This window comes from Scophthalmus maximus, chromosome 22 (genome assembly GCF_022379125.1).
Source record: "Scophthalmus maximus strain ysfricsl-2021 chromosome 22, ASM2237912v1, whole genome shotgun sequence".
Lineage (NCBI taxonomy): Eukaryota > Metazoa > Chordata > Actinopteri > Pleuronectiformes > Scophthalmidae > Scophthalmus > Scophthalmus maximus.
In genome coordinates, this window is record NC_061536.1 from 12,579,741 (window position 1) to 12,601,782 (window position 22,042).

Here is a 22,042-nt window from a genome sequence, read left to right on the forward strand (position 1 = left end):
TCTTTTTCTGAGACAACAGCAACTGAATTTACTTTTTTTTTTTTTATCTTTCTTAAAACTGGGTTTGGCTGCCTGACTTGTACACACTTCCTCCTTTCATCCACTAGGGGGAGCAAGAAAATAAAAGTTCGCAGCGGTCTGTTGGATTTTAAAATGGAGCCCGTCTACGTATGTTAAAATGAAATATGTGTATTTATATTCGATCTATTTTATTCATTTCTCAGCAGTTAAACCCGGACGTTTGTTTTTACTAAGTGGGTGTTTCTCGTGTTTCCTGACGAGGCCGGAAGTTTGCATCAGATTTCTGGATGAATGAACCGGATGTTCTTCTGGTTGGAAACCGGTGTTTGTGGTGCAGCAGCTTTTATCGTCCCCGGGTCAACCACACGACACGTTTCCCCCCTTCCCTCCCTTTTGTTGTTACACTTTGGTTAAAAGTCTTTTTAAGGTATTAAAACGTTTTTATTCACTTTAATAAAATATCAACATTACGTTATTACGGTAAAAGCTGCTCTGTAATTTACTATTTTTTTGATATGTATTGTGTGAATTTGCCTCCACATCAACAGATTAACTTCAGTGTGTTCTAGTTAATTTTAGTCACTTTTTTTATACTAATGCGATGGATGGATTTCTGCCTTGGACTCAATAGTCTTATAGTATCTTAATATTACAGACCTCACACAATTGATAAGATTTTTAATTATTAATCTAACTGGGCAAAATAACCAAACTGATCAGATAAATTAGTGGATAAAAATCGATATAATATTTGCCATTGTACACAGTCACACCACATCTACAGAATAAATGAGTGAAGCACATTTGTTTCATAACTGACTTTGTTTAGTTAAAGGAAAGTCACCGTTTTACTCTGAAAGATTTATTGGTCTCACTATTAGTAGATCCTTTTTTTTCTTCATTTAAATTCTTTGTCTCTTACACAAACTCTAAAGTCGGGGTTATGTGATTATGTGGTGAAAGATTGTAGCTGCAAATCATTTCAAAAATGAAACTGGCTGCAAGGAAGTGATCTACTTTCTAATTCTTGTTAGTGATCATTTTGCTTCCTGTTTACTATGTCTAATTGTCAAGTGAAGTGCGTTCAAGAATATCCCTTTGTGCTATTTGTCTTGCATTATAATGTATGTTAACTGATTTTTACAACTTTTCTCTCAGTTAAGGTTTTGGCCGACCTGAGGGTGCAGTCAGTGCCGGGGGTAGACCAATTTAAAAGCCCTCCAGGCCAAAGGTGTAACCGAGCAGTAATCCTTCCTGCAGGCTGTGAAATGCGTAGGATGTAAACACCTCTCCCTCTGTCACACTCAGGGTGTGAAACAAATGCAGACGATAGCCTGGAAACCAAAAGGGAATAATTGGTTTGCAAGTGTGGGGGCTTGTGTGGCAGCAGCAGCAGACAGAGATGTGGAGCTATAGCTGTGTGTTGCAAATGAACTTTATTTACATTAACTGTCCCCCCCATGCCTCCGAGTGTATTTGCATACAGCGCTGACATTTCAATTTGGATTGATTTACCTTAACACTGCCTGTATACACATGAATGTCAATGCCGTGGGATTTTCTGAATTCTGGCATTGATCAGAATCAGAGTCTTTTCTCTTCTTCTTCTTCTGTCCCCTGCACCCACACAAACACCAAGTCGTGTTTCTTCAAACTGGGATGACTCTGAGGACGGACTGGTTGATACTGCTGCTGATGCTCACTACAAAAACAAGGATTTTGAAACTGAAATCAACAGTGTTATGATACATGTGTGAGTTTCCCCACTATATTATATTGCCAAGAGTATGTGGACTATGTTTAATTATTTGGTTCCCCTTTAAGATTTGACTCCCCTTATAGCTTTAGAGGTTGCTCAGGAGGCCGACGCACTGATCCATGTGTCTGAAACAAAGAGGTTTCACTCAGTCAGTCGTCAAAAGTTCAGATCGCTCGTTGCTATAACCACCACACCACTCCTACCCGATGACTCATCACTGACGTGCTGCCAGCAACTGACTGCCAGTCTGCCCCTTGAATCACAATCTCCCTCTGGCTTCACACACAGTCATACTTCCCCCTCTCTCCTGCCCTGTTGTAGTCGGTGTCTGGAATGAGAGCGCAGCTGCTGGCTGTACTTTGCTCTGTAAAATATCTTAACATCTGCTTTTTGTGGATTTAGTCTACCATTCAGCAACAGCTCTTTGTTTCATTTTTCTGTTTGTTTCATTTGTTTGTTTTCATTTTAGCTCCACAATGAGGTTAAATATGTCAAACATGACAGTTTTTCTTCATGACAGAAGGTAACATGAATGTTAATAAGTAAGGTCGTCTATATTATTGGTTTCTGTGTTAGCAAAGTGTGTGTTTCATGCTATTCTAACATTAAATTAGCAGCCAGGGAATGTTGCGTGTGTTGCTTTTAGGTCAAAATGGGAAAATGACACGTTTTAAATGTGTATTTGGGTAGTAGTTTTGCTTCGGGGTGGTTCAGTAGTTTTCTTTCCGTGTCATTTCTTTGCAAATCTCAATACAGACTGGTGCACAGAAGGTAAAAATCGGCGTTTGCACACAGCCACTAACGATGTTTCGGAGAAGACATATACAAAAACCTGTGTTCTCTCTATTTTGCTTTAATTTTATTCCTTCACAGTTCAAATTTCCATGAAGAGGCAGTTTCCCATCTCCATGTTGTGTCGCTGAACAAATAGTGTCAGTGCCACGTACTAAATTACACTCACCCGGTTCTGTTTGATACCCGTGTTGCTGACAAAGGCCTCCCTGATATAATAAAGAACAACCCTTAGACAGTCAGACACTCCCTTATGCAGCCAAGATAGCCGAGAGTGTTTACCAAGAGAAGAGCTATGACATGTTTGATTTCCACGCACGTACTATGATCAAGGCTCCTAGAATCACAAAATCTCTTTACGGTGGCTTGAAGGATGGCAGTTTAGATACTGAGCTGTGTAAGAAGCCTTGTGCTGCTGCAAATCCCTAACCTACTGTGTCATACTCGTGATAATTATGACTGGCTCAGACCACAATTTTTTTAAGCCCTCTGGTTATGAATGGCAGTTACTCAACAATGTCGTAGCCTGTGGTGATAGAAAGGGTTTAAAAATAGATCACGCTTTCTTGGAGCGCTCTGTGAATCACAGGTGTGGTTCCTCGCACGTATACGTCCTCACCTGTTGCGTTGTGCTGTGAATGAAAACACAACAGAACCAGTTTGGGACACAACTCAGTTTGCACGTCTGCAAAGGCTTTTACTAGAGATCTAGAATACATACCCAATTTACACTTTGACTATACCCATCCCTGCTGGAATAACTTGCCATCTACAACTCCAGCAGAGGAAAAGACACTTTACTGTACACCCCTTCTCTCAATGTGAATGTGAGCCAAGTTGCCACTTTCTTTCTGCCCTTATCTCTCCCCTCCCATATCTCCCCCGGCCTGCCACCGATCCTCCCCTCCTCCTCTCCCTCCCTCCCTCGCTGAAAGGCCTCAAGGCGCTTCGCTCGGCTCGCCACCCTCATCTTCACCCTGAGTGAAAGCAGCAGCTGCCAAGTCCAAGTGGCTGTTACCTGAGCTGAAAGGAAAGCCAAGCAAGTTGTTGTGTGTGCGTGCGCGTGTTCTTGTGGGTGCGCGCGCGTGCGCACTTTTACCCAAAAGATTCCAGCTGCCTCTCTGCACCGGGCAACGTGCCACAGTCGATGGAGGGAGAGGCAGAACCTGACCTCCTAACCTCCAAACAGCATCCTGATAACAAATAGGTCTGTTACATTAGTGTAGCCCGACTATTCTACACTGACTATTGATTTACAATCGGTCAGATTATTCACTCTTATCAATGGGGCGTATTGGACAGCTCTAAAATGTGGACTTGGGTAAGGAGTTAATGAATTTTAAAGGAGGCTTGTGCAGAAAGATTGATTAAAACAACAGCGTGGAGTGTGAAAATTCAAGCGAACTGTGAACTAAAACTCCTTTTTATAATTTGGCCAGAGGAGGATAGCATGATTTCTGATTGTTAAGCAGCAAATAAGCTGATACGCTCCACCCTGAATAATCGCTTTTAAATCACTTTGTTAATGCGTCTGTCGGAAATGGAAATTCCCGGCTGATAAGGTATCTCGAAAGCAGCATGAGTTCATCTTCTCAGGCATCTGGCCTCTGTTTGAATGTAAATCTCATTCAGATTTAAATAATCTCGTCAGGCTGACGGTATCAATGGCGGGGTGGGGGGTCCGGGAGTGAGCGTAGTGCTTTGTGCTATCATGGCCTCAAATTTAAGTTACGGATTAAAAAAAAACCTCAGAGTTTGAAATGAAATGCATCTACAGGCTGAAATAAATGTAATCTCCAAAATTAATAAATGCTGATCAATTTCTAGATTAATAGATTTTTCATCTTGCCCAAAACATGTCAGAAAAAAGCGAAGCTTGGTTGGCGTCCCACAGCTCAAATCATCGTGTTGAAATTGCAATTTTAATTCAATCTTAAGTCTCAGACTCAAATATAATCAGTTTATTGTCATATTTAAAAACAACAACAACAACAAAGCCTCATCGTTCAAACATCTAGAACCAGAGTATGTTTAAAAATGACTAAGGCTGTGAATCAGTTATCACATTACCTGGCGATTGAATAATAAACCTAATGTAACCCTTTCTTCAGCGAAATACAAATTCATTAAATTATGATCAAATTCAAGATTTCTGTCTCAACATACATACGCAAATCTACACACACGCACACACACACAATCAATTCATTCAACAAACATATTTATGGACAGTGTGCAATCTGGGAAATGTGCAATTATGGACAATGTACAATCATTACTAGCATAACCATACTTTCACGTTTAAAGTATAATCTTTTTGAAACTTTATTACAATACGGATAAGGTTTGACTGATGTATATTCATAAATTATTGCATTTGGTTACCATGGGAGAAAAAGATATTCATATATTTTTTTAAACATTGTTTATTTTATTAAGATTTCCCGGATACACAGAATACAAACTCCTAGTCAATAATCATCTAATGAATCAATAATAAACTCAGAAATCAGAAGTCAGAATAATAGTGAAGTCAATAATTACAAAGATCAGTGTTTCTACCTCATCATCATTTTCTTCATCCATCATCATCATCATCATCATCTTCTTCTTCTTCTTCATCCATCATCAAAGCTCCTCTCGCAGCGACACTCACGAGCCCAGCTGACGAGCCCTTCCGCCATCGTGCGTGTGTCGCTTCCACACATGCCCGGCACTTCCGGTTTTGCGTGCTGACGTTTTTTCGCAGGAATGTGTGTGATTTGCCGGTTTCGCAGCAGGAAGGTCGACGACGACGCCGGGGAAGCGAGGCCGCCTCCCATCCGGTATAAAAGCCCCCGGTCGTGGCCCGGTCTTCCTCTTTCTGTTACCTGGCGAGGGGCAGCAGCGTCGAACACTCACACAAAACACCGGTAAGTTGGAGCTTTGATTCGTAAAGCCGAGGCGGCGGGGCCCCGGAGGACAGGGCCGTTAATCTGTCTCCTAAATGTCACTGCGAGTGAGAGTCTGTCGGGTTTTTTTTACGTTGTGTGTAGTTTTTAAATCGGAAATTTGGTTTTTTTTCTCCCCCCGTTATGTAACTTCACACTAACCTGTGGATTTTTTTGTCCCCTCGATGGAATTGGCCTTTGAAGTTATATTTTTCAAATGAACGTCGACGTCTTCAGCGCATTGGTTTAGTTTTAATCGATGATATTGAACAAAAAAACGAGGTTTTTGAGAGAGGATGAAGGAGGGAAACGGAACAAAGAGGTGGCTGCTGAAAAGCAGAGATCCGCGGATGCTGGAATGGAATTTTTTTCTTCCGTCTCTTTTCCTTCGCCAACGAAACAACTGCCCGAGGGTGTCCGATGACAGGTGTCGGGGAGTCCGGACGAGAGGGCTTCTGCATATTTGGCGATCTTTGTAACTTAACACGACGTGGCCCCGCGGAGGAACACGTGTCTCGGCTGGACTGTGGCCCGGGTGAGGCCTACTAGCCCCCCGCGGGCCTTTCTGGACCGATACATCTTATGAGAATATCGCTGCCCGTTTATTTTCCAGTTTGTTCTGTTAAGTGTGAGCTACTAAATGGTCGCACTTAAAAAAAAAATATATACATACAATAATGGACTATTTAAGCCGTGTCAGAACTGAACCTGTGCCACGATGTCGTGGGTTCATTGAACGCCACACTGCCGTGTCCTCTCGGTTTGCCCTCAAACGCAACAGGACGATGAGTTAAACCGTTATTTAACCGGAGCTAATGGCCGCCTCTCTTTTCTTGCGACAGAAACTACAACAATGGGAAAGGAAAAGATCCACATCAACATCGTGGTCATTGGCCATGTCGACTCCGGCAAGTCCACCTCCACCGGCCACTTGATCTACAAGTGCGGCGGCATCGACAAGAGGACCATCGAGAAGTTCGAGAAGGAAGCCGCCGAGGTGAGTCATGGAACCGGACAGTATTCTTTTATCTAACTTGCTGTTATAATGAAATCCAAGATGGCGGCTACAGCGTGCTTGTCCCCCTGAGCTGAGCTGTAGCAGTCGGGAGCGCGCACGTCGGGTGGGGCCTTGCGTGACTGTGCACTCCAGTCCGACTAGGCCTCAGGGTGCCTATTTTAACATTGTGCACCGGATACACAGAATACTCTGGATTAACGGGACTTCATAGACTTTTGCCTTTTACAGAACTCTGTTTGAATCTAAATATTATGTATCTATATTGTACTATGCAGTGTTTTGAGTTCATATAGCACAAATTTTGTTTTTTACATGAGGGAGCTGAAGTGATCCCTTTTAACAATTGCAATGTACTGCATTCAATGATAGTTTGATGATGAATATAATATGAAAAATTATAATAACAAAGTTACAGTTCAGGCTGTAAATGAAAAGGTTTTGTGAATAGATGTCTCCTAGATTTAAGATGGGAGTTCAAATTAAACTACCTAAACCCAATATGTTATTGCATCTAATCATTTTAGAACCCGTAAGGATTCTTTTTGAACAATTTTATATTCCAAAACATTTGTCAACAGTGTCCATGGTTTTCTTATTTCAAGTGATTATTTGACACCAAAGCCTGTGTAGTGTCCTCTTATACAACCTGCATTGCATTTGTTTTTGCTAACAAACTTGACTGTTCCTCCACAGATGGGCAAGGGCTCCTTCAAGTACGCCTGGGTGCTGGACAAACTGAAGGCCGAGCGTGAGCGTGGTATCACCATTGACATCGCTCTGTGGAAGTTTGAGACCGCCAAGTACTACGTGACCATCATCGATGCCCCCGGACACAGGGACTTCATCAAGAACATGATCACTGGTACTTCTCAGGTAAATAAGCATTTTTAATCTTCCCCGAACCGACTCCCCACTCAATATTAATAGGTGAAAGTTTGACCCAAGTTCTCCCCTGTGTAGGCTGACTGCGCTGTGCTGATCGTCGCTGCCGGTGTTGGTGAGTTCGAGGCCGGTATTTCCAAGAACGGCCAGACCCGTGAGCACGCCCTGCTGGCCTTCACCCTCGGCGTGAAGCAGCTCATCGTTGGTGTCAACAAGATGGACTCCACTGAGCCCCCTTACAGCCAGGCCCGTTTCGAGGAGATCACTAAGGAAGTGAGCACGTACATCAAGAAAATCGGCTACAACCCCGCCACCGTTGCCTTTGTCCCCATCTCTGGATGGCACGGAGACAACATGCTGGAGGCCAGCTCAAAGGTGAGCAGTCAAGTTTAAGTTCTTCCAATAACCAAAAGGTCTCGGCTTCCCCCAGGCTGCATGTCAAAGTGACCTTGAGATGACTTGAACATAAATGCAGCCCATTTACCATTGAGCAATGCTTAACTTCTACTTTGCATTTGTAGATGGCCTGGTTCAAGGGATGGAAGGTTGAGCGCAAGGACGGTAATGGCAGTGGAACCACACTGCTGGAAGCTCTTGATGCCATCCTGCCACCTTCCCGCCCCACCGACAAGCCCCTCCGTCTGCCCCTGCAGGATGTCTACAAAATCGGCGGTAAGAAATGATCATGTTTTTAAATCAAAATTGGTAGTATTAATGGCAACTGCTCCATTTAAGTATCTGAAATACTTAAAAAAACCAATTCACTTTTCACAGGTATTGGAACTGTACCCGTCGGCCGTGTTGAAACTGGTCTTCTGAAGCCTGGCATGGTTGTTACCTTCGCTCCCCCTTGCCTGACCACTGAGGTGAAGTCTGTGGAGATGCACCACGAGTCTCTGCCAGAGGCTGTCCCCGGCGACAACGTTGGCTTCAACATCAAGAACGTTTCCGTCAAGGAAATCCGTCGTGGCTACGTGGCTGGAGACAGCAAGAACGATCCACCCAAGGGCGCTGACAACTTCAATGCCCAGGTTGGTATTGTGGAAATGAACAGATGGACTTGGTGTTATTGATAACGATGCATTTGGCAGGCTAATAACTCAAAATGTGTCCACAGGTCATCATCCTGAACCACCCTGGCCAGATCAACGCTGGATACGCCCCAGTGCTGGATTGCCACACCGCTCACATTGCCTGCAAGTTCAGGGAGCTCATCGAGAAGATCGACCGTCGTTCCGGCAAGAAGCTTGAGGATGCACCCAAGTTTGTCAAGTCTGGAGATGCTGCCATTGTCAACCTGGTTCCACAGAAGCCCATGGTTGTGGAGCCCTTCTCCAGCTACCCTCCCCTTGGTAAGTTTTGCTTAAACTCCACTTCTTACAATGTAGAAATGTTTTAGTACACTTCGTAATTACACAACAAAATGATGAGACCAATGCTCATTGCCTAACCTTCCTTTCACAGGTCGTTTTGCCGTGCGTGACATGAGGCAGACCGTGGCTGTGGGTGTCATCAAGGCTGTTGAGTTCAAGGACGTTTCCGGAAAGACAACCAAGGCTGCAGAGAAGGCCCAGAAGAAGAAATGAATGGTCGTGGAGGACATCCAGCGACGGGATGTGTGCCAGCACCAGCGGGCCACTCCTTCTTCTCTATCCCCCCCCTACCCTGGAACATCTTCTCTGAGGCATAGCTCTCTACTAAAGGACTGGCTTATGCTGATTAAAACCCATCGCAAAAGTTTCCGCAGGAAAAAAGAACAATGTGGCATTGTCACCTACCTGAATCACATGACGGTGCCTCTTCTGTTAAGTTTAAGTTGGAAAATGGTTTAGAACTGTATCTTGATCTTAAAGCCACAAATTTGATTGGAAAGAAAGCTGCTGGTAACTAATAAAAAATAAATGTCTTGGAAAAAATTGAAATTGGCTCTTCTTGGTCTTTGCTTGTTAGCAGGTGAGTGTAGGTTGACTGTCTCGTTGCGAGCCTGTCCATCCTGCTTTGCAGCTGTCGTTTTGACCGTGCTCTCCGTGTCCGGTGATGCACTTGTCATCCAATCGCCTCGATAGCAGTTGTGCAGCCGCAGCCAATAGCACCCCTTATTTCTCAGTCTGACAGCAGCGAGCTCGAGCGCAGCCCTCCCTCTCTCCTGGCTCGATATAAAAATCCGGTGCCGACCACAGTCTGTCTTTTTCCCTCAGCTCCAAATCAGGGGACGTCTTGGTGGGCACAGGTTGGTGACCTTTTTCTAAACTTGAAGCTAAAAGAAATGTGTTCACTCGGAAAAGCAGCTGAAATTGTAGTGACGACGTTACAATAGGAATCTGCTTATTTTGACCTTGGAAAAAACGAATCCAGTGTACTGACCAGATCCTTGTTTGCTATTCCATCTGAGTTAAATTGCACCAAAATAGAAAGGGAATAAAGCAAGCTCACCTTTTGTTGGTCGTCCAACAGTGTAATCGGGTGTGATGATCAATTCGGCTTTGTCTTAATCCTCCTGGATGTTTTCCCTTTGACAAACTGGTACAGTTATTAAGAGTAGCTAGATATACCCCCCTCTTTCTGCCAGTCATAGTTCTCTTGCTCCTCTCGTGAACGCGCATCCCTTCCCGAGTGCACGTCGTGCACGCCCGCAGCAGTTTGATAACATGGCGGCTCTGCGCTGCCGGCGCAACATGGAGGCTGAGTCACCGGCGCCCAGCACATGGGGCCGGCTCGACCCGTCGCGACTTGCGGGCCCGTGAACTCACCAGTGGAATATGATAGATTTAAGAAGAAGCTAGTTTAATGCCCTTGTCCATGTGGAAGTTGCCAAACTCAGATCGAACACAAATATCCGCATTATGACTATAGTGCTGCGTTCACGGCGCGTCATGAGAATTGGGATAATATTTGGTGGTTAATTAGCTCAGGGGGTTTATGCGGTAACCTTTTTAGTTTTGACGCAACCGTTTTCTGTGGAGCACTTGTAGCCGTTCTGCTAACGGTCCTATAGATTGCGTGGGAGTATTTTATCTGAACATACGTCGAGAAGCTGAGTGAACGGTTTTCTTTTGGACTTTGCTTGTGTGTATATATACGGGTTTGAATGACATGACTTGAACGCCTCTTCGGGCTCTGCTTCGTTATAATGGTTCACTATGACGTAATAAAGGTATTCTAAATAAAAATACGAAGCCTGCTCTGAAATTTACATTAAATAAATTAATTTAAATATCCCAACCATGGTGTTTACTCCTTTGAAGTGGCCTGACGTCAGCACCTCAGCTCACCGGATGGGGCAACTGTAAACACCTTTTTTTTTTTAAAAATATTTTAACACACTATAACTTATTCCCCCCCGCGTGTCGTTTTTGTAACCAGTAAAACCAAACATGGGAAAGGAAAAGATCCACATCAACATCGTGGTCATTGGCCATGTCGACTCCGGCAAGTCCACCACCACCGGCCACCTGATCTACAAGTGCGGCGGCATCGACAAGAGGACCATCGAGAAGTTCGAGAAGGAAGCCGCCGAGGTATTTATATGAACATAATATGAATACGTCATTTTATAAATGACAATGAAACCACCCAGCCACAGACAGTCTATGTTCATTATTAGTTGTGGGGGAAACGGGTGTGGCGCAAACTGCTCATCGAGATGAGCCGGTTCACACTGCCCCCTACCGTCGGAAGGTCTGTACTGTGCCCATCACTGCAGAGAATATATAGATATAGATCTTAAACTGCTAAACATATATTATTGTTCTCATTAAATATAAAAGTTTATATGATGTCATATTTTATTTTTACCAAGCCTCAAAAGCATCTATGTTCCATGACGCCACTACCATATTCCCCTGAGTTTTATAGACATTAGAAAATATGGCTGTATTATTGCAGTTAAATAAGTCATAAACCCATAAGTAGCAACCATTTTGATCATAGATCCATTTTCTTGAAGCAAAATAGTTCATAGATGCTGGTTACCATCCACTCAATAGGAACATTTCCTGTTTTTTAAATGACATCATAGAAAACCGCATATATTTTGGTTATTTTGGTCTATGGTCACACAATAACAACAATCTGCAGAGTTGTGATGGGAATGTTTTGGGGATTTTTTTTTTCTTTTAGACACCAAACAACTAATCAATCAATCATGAAGCTAAGTGTTATCCTACACAGGAAGAGATAATGAATGCTGATCGACGACGGAACGCCTTTAAGTAGATTTAATATTAGAAATGTATTTGGTCAATATTCCTGACTGATTCATACATTTCCCCTTTTATTTCCTGTTATATTTGTACTGCCCCTAACCACCACAATAGATGGGCAAGGGCTCCTTCAAGTACGCCTGGGTGCTGGACAAACTGAAGGCCGAGCGTGAGCGTGGTATCACAATTGACATCGCTCTGTGGAAGTTTGAGACCGCCAAGTACTACGTGACCATCATCGATGCCCCCGGACACAGGGACTTCATCAAGAACATGATCACTGGTACCTCTCAGGTATAGACGGGCCTTTTAATAATGTCTGAAGTGGCCTGTGACCCTAATTTTGTACACAAATGTTTCACTAAGTTCTCCTGTGTAGGCCGACTGCGCCGTTCTGATCGTCGCTGCCGGTGTTGGTGAGTTCGAGGCAGGTATTTCCAAGAACGGCCAGACCCGCGAGCACGCCCTGCTGGCCTTCACCCTCGGCGTGAAGCAGCTCATCGTCGGCGTCAACAAGATGGACTCCACCGAGCCCCCGTACAGCCAGAAGCGTTTCGAGGAGATCACCAAGGAAGTGAGCGCCTACATCAAGAAGATCGGCTACAACCCCGCCACCGTCGCCTTCGTCCCCATCTCTGGGTGGCACGGAGACAACATGCTGGAGGCCAGTGAAAAGGTGAGGCACTCGCGACCTGCTGAAGCTCAAGTCAGCGTTTAGTGTAGCCGTCGTTGTACATGAAAGATTATAAATGGACACTCCTGCACTTTTTTTGTCCATCATACATCTGCGACAGATTCATGTGATTTATTTTCCCTCTTTGTGTCTATCTAAATTCTATATTTTAGATGGCCTGGTTCAAGGGTTGGAAGATTGAGCGCAAAGAGGGCGGTGCCACTGGCACCACCCTGCTGGAGGCGCTGGACTCCATCATGGCCCCCAGCCGCCCCACTGACAAGCCCCTGCGTCTGCCCCTGCAGGACGTCTACAAGATTGGTGGTAAGTAGTGTCCCATAATTCTTACTTTTTTTTTTCTTTTTTTTTACCAGCAAAGACGCGATGAAATCCAATGTTCACACCACAGACTCTGATATCTACTGACAGATAAATCCCCCAGAGGTGGACCCGGATATACTGGTCACCATTGCGTACATCTACACGCGATGTTTTAATACTCAAATTCGAAACAGTGACCTTGTTTCTCGAGACCAGCAGCTGCGTGCCCTGACACAGCTCAAATATGTTGGTATTTTGTTGTGAACTGAAGAGAATGGTAGAAAAACAAGTGGTCTCCTGCTCACCCTCAGGTATTGGAACTGTCCCCGTCGGCCGCGTTGAGACCGGTATCCTGAAGCCTGGCATGGTCGTCACCTTCGCTCCCCCCAACCTGACCACCGAGGTGAAGTCTGTGGAGATGCACCACGAGTCCCTGCCCGAGGCTCTCCCCGGCGACAACGTCGGCTTCAACATCAAGAACGTGTCCGTCAAGGAGATCCGCCGCGGGAATGTGGCCGGCGACAGCAAGAACGACCCGCCCATGGCGGCCGACAACTTCTCTGCTCAGGTGAGTTGATGCGTCTCTGGAGGCTGACGTTGCGTCTTCCTGCTGCCAGGCGAGGGAAAACAATTCATGACACGTGAAGACAAGCTGCGGCAATGAAACACGTCCGGAGACAATTGGAGAAAAGCCAGGAAATGCAGTTCGTCATAGACGCATTTTAATGCTGGAAAAATAAGAGCTGTCAGAGAAGTTGGTTATGCGAGAGGAATGGAAGTGAGGGAGGTGTCTCTCCTGCCATTTTGAAAGTGAGCTCGATACAGACCGGTCCAACCGAACAACATTTTTGGAAAGCAGCCAAGCCGAGAAAGTTGCAGTTTCAAATCTATTCACTTTAAGCCTTGTTTCACCAGAGGTGTTTTGTATGACACTCATTCAGAGACGTTATAAGTGAGTCCTAGGAGTTTACTGTAAAAGACAAAAAACGGTGTTCTGTTTTTTTAGGAATATTGTAAATGCCGATATTTCACAATGTCCATGTTCGTCTAACCTTCCGCCACCTCTCTCCTGTTTCCTCCCCCCGCAGGTCATCATCCTCAACCACCCCGGGCAGATCTCACAGGGCTACGCCCCCGTGCTCGACTGCCACACCGCTCACATCGCCTGCAAGTTCAGCGAGCTCGTGGAGAAGATCGACCGTCGTTCCGGCAAGAAGCTTGAGGACAACCCCAAGGCCCTCAAGTCTGGAGACGCCGCCATCATCAAGATGATGCCTGGAAAGCCCATGTGTGTCGAGAGCTTCTCACAGTATCCCCCACTGGGTGAGTGAGACACTATTTCAATCAATGAAGTAAACTAATTGCAAAAACGGCCAATCAACGCTGTCTCCCGCGTATTTCAACATAAATGTACGACGAGTCGGGATCCATGATCCAGAACCGAATCTACTAGATAATCTAGGTCTATAGGAACCAGCCCAAGAAGAAGCAACCCCCTGCAGGCCTGGGACAAGGACACTAGCCAACTGAACCACGGGGAGGCAACAAGAACGAACCAATCAGAGGCGGAGTTGGGCGGGTCATGCATGCGTCGTCGTCCTGGAGTTGTTGACGGTCGCTGCATTACACGACAAACCAGGCATTTTTCGTTTTAGTGGAGAGAGAGAGAGAGCCGGGACAGACGGGGAGCAAGCCAAAATAAGCAACTACACTTAAAGGGGGAGTAAGCGATTTTGAAGAAGTTTGGTCGGGCCTTGAAACCTGCAGCCACGCGTACGGGAGACAAACGCACAAACCACGAGGTCGTAGCGTCTGTCGCTAGCACGTCTCTTGTCGGGGAGTGATGTACACACAGTCTTGTGGTGCGGTCCGCACCATTATTTTCTTTTGGTTCCAGGGTGCTGAGGCTACTCCACACTTGCCCTTGAGGTCATGGAATCGAACTTGAACTGAAATGCATTGTTGTCAGCTCCGTACTGTCCCTCTCTCCCCCCCCAGGTCGCTTCGCTGTGCGCGACATGAGGCAGACCGTGGCCGTCGGTGTCATCAAGTCCGTGGATAAGAAGCTCCCCTCCGGTGGCAAGGTCACCAAGTCGGCACAGAAGGCCGAGAAGAAGAAATGAATTCTCGTTCGGGATGTCCGACCCCATATCACGTCTCAGCAGCAGCAGCGGGCCGCCCCATCCCTCCTCCTCCCCTGCCACCCAGCGCCGTCTCCCCTGAGGCAGAGCTCTCTACTCAAGGACTGGCTAATGCTGATCAAAACCCACCGTAAAAGTTTCCGCAGGAAAGGAAGGCATGTGCCTTTTAGGAGAATACTGTGACCGTGATTAAATTACAAACAAAACAAATAAAAATCTTAAATATTGCCAAATTGGGACGGTTTCATTATTTTCCAAGTGATGGGTTGATTGTCAGTTTTAAGGTTTGGGGGTAAGGGTTCCTCTTTCAGGACCTTAACTAAATAGTCATTTTAAATAGATTATCCTTCCTTCCATTTATCCATACTTTTTTCTTCTGCTTGTCAAGGTCTGGGTTGTGTTTTATGATGAATTAAAGTTATTAGTATTTATTGTTATAAACAGCTGAGAATGATTTTTTTTTTTAAAAACTTTGTTTAAGTTCCAGGCCTTATTCACCCTCCTGGAATTTAATTGTTGTCCCTGATAAACCCTGTGAACCGGGAGAAACACTGTACGAAGCGGCTTCAAAAGAGAAAAAATACTGGTAAAACAGGTGAGGCAGGTGAGTTGTTCATCTTCAAGGTGTGTCCTATGAATATGATTATGGGCTTGTCTGCATTAAGCAAGACAAACACTTCACCAACCGGCCGGTTGGTGCAGGTTAGGCTTGTCAGGGCATGTGCCTGTTGCGTGAGCTGCTTCTCTTCAACTCTACATCCTGTATCTATCCCTGTGACCTAATTAATTTCCTTCTCCTCAGTCACCATCGGAAAACACCAACAATAATAACATTTTGATAATGGAGTTAAATTGTCCTGTCTACGCTTCTATTCCTCGTATGTTTTCAATCGGCAGCCCGTAGTAAAACCATCCATGGGTGGACCAGGACAGTTCACACCTCGTCAACAGTGAGGTGTCAAATGAGTCCACAGAACAGACATCCAGGAGGAGGACGTACGGAGAAGGCGTAGCCCTCATGTGATGTCATGCAGATATAAAAAAAGCAAAAAGTGAAGGTACAGTCTTTTTCGACGGGAAGACGACACGCGTCCATTACCTCAACTTTGCAGGTGAGTCAAAACCTCTTCGTTCACTTCGGATCGGACCTGAATATACAGTGTTCTACTGTTCCATCAAACAAACGTCTACAACTGAACTATCACTGAAAACCATGAGATGATTATCTACTGCTTTTTGAATATGCTGTAATAGTTAATCTAGTTAGAAGCCAACGACTGGGGGGGGGGGGCTGTGAAGTAGGTTGTTGTTTTATTAAAGTTATTCTGCTGTTGAACTTATTTAAATGTTTCTCCCAAGTTTAAATGTTTTATATCTATGAGATTTAGATTCAACTTAATTAAGCAGAGAATGTGGGCACATGTGAGCCCCTCCCCTTGAAACTTTTCACTGATGGTCATGGCCTGTTCCGGGTCTTTTTTTCCCACTGACCTTATTGTCTGAGATTAAAAAAAATATTAGTAGTTTGAAGTATTCAACATTTTAAATTCAAGATATGGTCAAAATGTCTGAAATGAGCTACATAATGGAAAAGACATAAACAATACATAAAATAAAATACATAAATAAGGGGGTTAAAATGAAAGAAAAAGTTGACGAAACAAAACTAATTACATTGAGGTATCATGTAAAACCCATGACGGAACAATGTTGAAGGCGAGGTTCATGGACTGCTATTCTTTAGTCCACGTTAAACGGAAGAGTAGTTGGGTTGGGCAAGAATTTAAAAAAGATGTTTAATGTTAAGTTGAATTGTCGGGAATAGAGTCGAATCATAGGCCGATTTTGAGGATAAAGTCGAAATACTATTTGGTGAATGAAGTCGGAATGTCTAGAACAAAGTCGGCTCCTCTGGTCCATTGAATCCAGGAAGAGGAGGAGCCTCTTCGAGCTGCCACATGTATGTGTGCAACCGTTGATTATTTGTCCATTGCCAGCTATTTCGTTTTGCTAAAACTCTCTGGGTATATATATTCTTAGCAGTTCATTTTAGCTAATTCTCAACATTTCTACTTAACGTAGAAAAAAAAAAAACCTCCTGATTTATTTATTCTCAACATTTTGACTTTATTCTCGAAATGCAAAATGGAAAAAAGTAATCTTGCTCTTCACTTTTTCTTCCTAATGCCTGGTCTTAATACTCTTCATCAATGTAATAACTCCATCTTTGTCTGAACACTATTTTGACTTGTCGTATGGGGTTTATTTTCAGTCCGGTTGATAACATGTTAGGTCAACCTAATTAGTATGCCAATACATATACCTATTTCCATTTCTTCTGACAATTTAATGTTCGATCTCGTGGACAAAGTTTTGCTAAACCCCAACCAATTCCATATTCTAGTAGACTTCTGTAGAAACAACCAGTGGAGTCGCCCTCTACTGGTCATTTTGGAGAATACAGGTTTTAGGCACTTCACTTTTCTCCACCCGTTGACTACGTCCATTTTTATGTACAGTCTATGATTTTATACAGCATATGTGCCACAGACACCACTGCACGGATATGCAGGGGTGTAGCACCAAATTCTGGGAAGACCAATGCGCAAACCACTAGACCGCAGAGCGCTAACCGCCAGCACGGCTCTTACGGTGTAGACGAGTGATGTTTACAAACTGCTCACAGTGTTGTGTGGTGCGGTCCGCACCATTTTTTTTTAGGGGTTTTCGATTTACAGAGCCTGGGCTCAGCCAAAGAAACCCCGATTTTTTTCTCGCTCCCTGCACACAGAACTGACGGCTAGCACGCCGTGAAATATTTGATTTTTACAAAGTTTGACAGATTCACACGCTGAGTCGTGATGGAGGACTAGATCAATTTTGTGCCTCCTGTAAGGGGGTGAGAGGGCCCTCGGGGGAACCTCCATGATTAAAAAAAATAAAATATAAAGTTCAGTCTCTCAACCCATGTATTTAGACAATTCTTAATTCATGTTTTGCCGCTTATTACTTAGAAATCACTAATTAAACGTAGAATTCCAGGCTCTGGGTTGCTTCTCACAGGGCGGCTCCAGCACTGACAGGTGTGCCGACCCCCAAAAAACGAGACAAGGCGGATACATTTCACAAGTCTGCGCAAGCCAGTGAGCTGCAGCTGTGCTTGTGGTCATGTGCTTAGCCGAACAGCTGTGACTGCACCTGGCGCAGATAGACAGCGCCTGGCTGAGAAGGTGTGGCTGACAGCATTTGTCAGGTGACATCCTGGTGCTAGTGCGCCATCTAGTTGCAGTGATTCTCACACATACAACCTTCACCAGGTTCCAAACCTAAATATGCATTGAAAGGCTGCATTATACGGTGGTGGGAAGGGTAGAGTGCATTAAATACTGGGCTGTACTACACATTGTAGTTACTAATATTTTTCAGATCAAAATTTTCCATAGAGGCTATTCAAATGGTCAGCGCATAAATCTGGAAGTTTTGGGTAAGATTAAAAAAAAGTGTACAAATCATTTACAAATTAGCTCCACTTGGCTACATATGTGCTGTAGATGTAAATGCATTTAGGGCCGCATTAATAATTACTTCATCAGTGAATCATTGCTTGATGATTTGTCCCACTGTTTTCACCCCATTTTGGGAACAACTTTAAAATCTCATGTATTTCATTTCTAAGTCACCATAACTTCTGCCCGTGCCATTCATCAACAGAAACTTGAAATGGGAAAGGAAAAGATCCACATCAACATCGTGGTCATTGGCCATGTCGACTCCGGCAAGTCCACCACCACCGGCCACTTGATCTACAAGTGCGGAGGAATCGACAAGAGGACCATCGAGAAGTTCGAGAAGGAAGCCTCCGAGGTTTGTTTTAGTGACATCGATATCATATAGTACTTCATAACACCTGTTAGTGTTTAGTAGTAGTAGTTTTAAGCACATGTAAGGGTTTATTTATGTATTCGTCGCTGTAACCTCTGCTGTGAATTCCCCTCCATAAGTGGAGGCTGCTATATAAACATATAATAAATGATAATTTAGTGAAACAAAATTATATTAATATAAAATATGTCTTCACAGTAGAAGTTATAAATGTTGACAGATCCTGAACTATATTTAGAACTTGAAAATTTCATCATAGTTGTGGAAGAATACAGCTTATGATATAAACCATTTATTAAATGTTTATGTACTTCTTATAGATGTTTAATTACCTAACTCCTTCACGCAAATTATATTTATTAAATGAAAAAACCCTTTTTATTTAAAAACAAAACCCAAAAAACTTTGGTTCAATAACCATCATCCACTGATTCAGCTACATTTCATCATCCCATTGCTTGTCTGTTCCATCTGTGTTGTCTGTACCACAATAGATGGGCAAGGGCTCCTTCAAGTACGCCTGGGTGCTGGACAAACTGAAGGCCGAGCGTGAGCGCGGCATCACCATTGACATTGCTCTGTGGAAGTTTGAGAGCATTAAGTACAGCGTGACCATCATCGATGCCCCCGGACACAGGGACTTCATCAAGAACATGATCACTGGTACCTCTCAGGTACAGACAGGCATCTATCTATCTATCTATCTATCTATCTATACAATACACTGAGCATTAGTCAACCATCATTTTGGCTTTAACAAATCATCCAGGTATGTAAAAATTCAGTAAACCTCTCCCTATTTAGGCTGACTGTGCTGTGCTGATCGTTGCTGGCGGTGTTGGTGAGTTCGAGGCTGGTATTTCCGCGAACGGCCAGACCCGTGAGCACGCCCTGCTGGCCTTCACCCTCGGCGTGAAGCAGCTCATTGTTGGGATCAACAAGATGGACTCCACTGTACCCCCTTACAGCCAGGCCCGTTATGAGGAGATCGCCAAGGAAGTGAGCGCCTACATCAAGAAGATTGGCTACAACCCCGCCGCCGTTCCATTTGTCCCCATCTCTGGATGGCACGGAGACAACATGCTGGAGGCCAGCTCAAAGGTGAGCAGTCAAGTTTAAGTTCTTCCAATAACCAAAAGGTCTCGGCTTCCCCCAGGCTGCATGTCAAAGTGACCTTGAGATGACTTGAACATAAATGCAGCCCATTTACCATTGAGCAATGCTTAACTTCTACTTTGCATTTGTAGATGGGCTGGTTCAAGGGATGGAAGGTTGAGCGCAAGGACGGTAATGCAAATGGAACCACACTGCTGGAAGCTCTTGATGCCATCCTGCCACCTTCCCGCCCCACCGACAAGCCCCTCCGTCTGCCCCTGCAGGATGTCTACAAAATTGGCGGTATGAAAAGACCCATGTTTTTCAAGTAAAGATAGTAGTAGTATTAATGGCAACTGCTCATTCAAGTATCTGAAATACTTTTAAATACAATTTACTTTTCACAGGTATTGGAACTGTACCCGTCGGCCGTGTTGAAACTGGCATTCTGAAACCTGGCATGCTCGTCACCTTCGCTCCCCCCAACCTGACCACTGAGGTGAAGTCTGTGGAGATGCACCACGAGTCTCTGTCAGAGGCTTTGCCCGGTGACAATGTTGGCTTCAACATCAAGAGTGTGTCCGTCAAGGAAATCCACCGTGGATTCGTGGCTGGAGACAGCAAGAACGACCCACCCAGGGGCGCTGACAACTTCAATGCCCAGGTTGCTATTGCGGAAATGAACAGATGGACTCTGTGTTCTTTGTAACGGTGCATTTTGCAGGCTAATAATTCAAAATGTGTCCACAGGTCATCATCCTGAACCACCCTGGCCAGATCAGTGTTGGTTACTCCCCCGTGCTGGATTGCCACACCGCTCACATTGCCTGCAAGTTCGCTGAGCTCATCGAGAAGATCGACCGTCGTTCCGGCAAGAAGCTTGAGGATTCACCCAAGTTCGTCAAGTCTGGAGATGCTGCCATCGTCAAACTCATTCCATCGAAGCCCATGGTGGTGGAGCCCTTCGCCACCTATGCCCCCCTTGGTATTTTTGCACTCAAAGTCCACTCCTCACAATTTAGAAATGTTTTAGCACACTTTGTAATTACACAACAAAATGATGAGACCAATGCTCATTGCCTAACCTTCCTTTCACAGGTCGTTTTGCCGTGCGTGACATGAGGCAGACCGTGGCTGTGGGTGTCATCAAGGCTGTTGAGTTCAAGGACGTTTCCGGAAAGACAACCAAGGCTGCAGAGAAGGCCCAGAAGAAGAAATGAATGGTCGTGGAGGACATCCAGCGACGGGATGTGTGCCAGCATCAGCGGGCCACCCCTTCTTCTCTATCCCCCCCCTACCCTGGAACATCTTCTCTGAGGCATAGCTCTCTACTAAAGGACTGGCTTATGCTGATTAAAACCCATCGCAAAAGTTTCCGCAGGAAAAAGGAAGTTGAAGTCGAAAATGGTTTAGAACTGTCTCTTGATCTTAATGGCACAAACTTGATTGGAAGGAAAGCTGCTGGTAACTAATAAAAAATAAATGTCTTGGAAAAAATTGAAATTGACTTTTGTGGTCTTTGCTTGTTAGCAGGTTGAGTGTAGGTTGACTGTCTCGTTGCGAGCCTGTCCATCCTGCTTTGCAGCTGTCGTTTTGACCGTGCTCTCCGTGTCCGGTGATGCACTTGTCATCCAATCGCCTCGATAAAATAAATGTCTTTGAAAAAAAATTGAAATTGTCTTTTCTTGGTCCTTAAGTGTAGCAGGTTGAGTGGAGTAGTTTACTGTCTCATGTGAGTCTGTCCAATTCTGTGTTGCAGCTGTTTTTTGACCAAGAAATGCACAGCGAATCTCTGTTTGACAACAATATTGCTTCAACATCAAGAGCATGTCCGTGAAGGGGATCTGCTGAGGAAATGAGGCTGGCTATTTTCTTATATTTTTTTTATTTTTTATATGGTGGCTGTGATTGAGTGTTTACTTAAAATATTCGATACACATGAAAATTGCCGGTTATATGTTTCTGAATGTGTGACAAATTCCTCCCAGTTTTTCTTTGACTTCAAATTCAGGTTACATGTGTGTGAATATTTTTAACAGACAAGTTCCAATTTTAGTTCCATAAAGTTCTCAATTTGTATTTTACAAGTTCACAAATCCAGTCTACAAGCATTTGCATTTTGTAAAACATTTCCCTTCCTATGTTGCCTTGTAAGTGAAAACACAGGTATGTTGACACCTTAGATGTCAGTGGTGACCTCTGACCTTTTAATATAGCTCACCATGAATTCAAAAGTTTTGTGGTAAAATCATTTGAATAATTTTTTGTCTAATAACTTTTATCTGCTATTCCAGGATAAGAATCCAATTTGAATATTTTTTCCTTG

General features: G+C 44.3%; 3 protein-coding genes and 2 long non-coding RNA genes across 5 annotated transcripts; 3 read left to right on the forward strand and 2 right to left on the reverse strand.

Annotated features, from left to right (window-relative positions):
• Window positions 1–684: 684 nt before the first annotated feature.
• Window positions 685–5,264, reverse strand: LOC124849771. The gene is made up of 3 exons (XR_007030313.1): window positions 5,135–5,264; window positions 1,537–1,723; window positions 685–1,355 (listed from the first exon to the last, which is right to left on the reverse strand). It is a non-coding gene; the product is annotated as an uncharacterized LOC124849771 (long non-coding RNA).
• An 80-nt stretch (window positions 5,265–5,344) lies between these two features.
• LOC118291763 (elongation factor 1-alpha) lies at window positions 5,345–9,324 on the forward strand. The gene is made up of 8 exons (XM_035620145.2): window positions 5,345–5,484; window positions 6,345–6,499; window positions 7,214–7,393; window positions 7,481–7,777; window positions 7,924–8,074; window positions 8,177–8,433; window positions 8,520–8,754; window positions 8,867–9,324. Exons 2-8 carry the CDS (start codon window positions 6,356–6,358, stop codon window positions 8,986–8,988), a joined length of 1,386 nt encoding a protein of 461 aa, XP_035476038.1. The 5' UTR covers window positions 5,345–5,484; window positions 6,345–6,355; the 3' UTR covers window positions 8,989–9,324.
• On the reverse strand, window positions 9,055–10,766 carry LOC124849770. The gene is made up of 2 exons (XR_007030312.1): window positions 9,836–10,766; window positions 9,055–9,659 (listed from the first exon to the last, which is right to left on the reverse strand). It is a non-coding gene; the product is annotated as an uncharacterized LOC124849770 (long non-coding RNA).
• Window positions 9,478–14,967, forward strand: LOC118291762 (elongation factor 1-alpha). The gene is made up of 8 exons (XM_035620144.2): window positions 9,478–9,632; window positions 10,766–10,920; window positions 11,719–11,898; window positions 11,984–12,280; window positions 12,451–12,601; window positions 12,910–13,166; window positions 13,687–13,921; window positions 14,597–14,967. The coding sequence occupies exons 2-8, from the start codon at window positions 10,777–10,779 to the stop codon at window positions 14,719–14,721; spliced, it is 1,389 nt and encodes a 462-aa protein (XP_035476037.1). The 5' UTR covers window positions 9,478–9,632; window positions 10,766–10,776; the 3' UTR covers window positions 14,722–14,967.
• Window positions 14,968–15,704: 737 nt separating this feature from the next.
• On the forward strand, window positions 15,705–21,219 carry LOC118291764 (elongation factor 1-alpha). Its single transcript, XM_035620146.2, has 8 exons — window positions 15,705–15,851; window positions 18,451–18,603; window positions 19,116–19,295; window positions 19,426–19,722; window positions 19,869–20,019; window positions 20,124–20,380; window positions 20,467–20,701; window positions 20,815–21,219. Exons 2-8 carry the CDS (start codon window positions 18,460–18,462, stop codon window positions 20,934–20,936), a joined length of 1,386 nt encoding a protein of 461 aa, XP_035476039.2. The 5' UTR covers window positions 15,705–15,851; window positions 18,451–18,459; the 3' UTR covers window positions 20,937–21,219.
• Window positions 21,220–22,042: the final 823 nt, after the last annotated feature.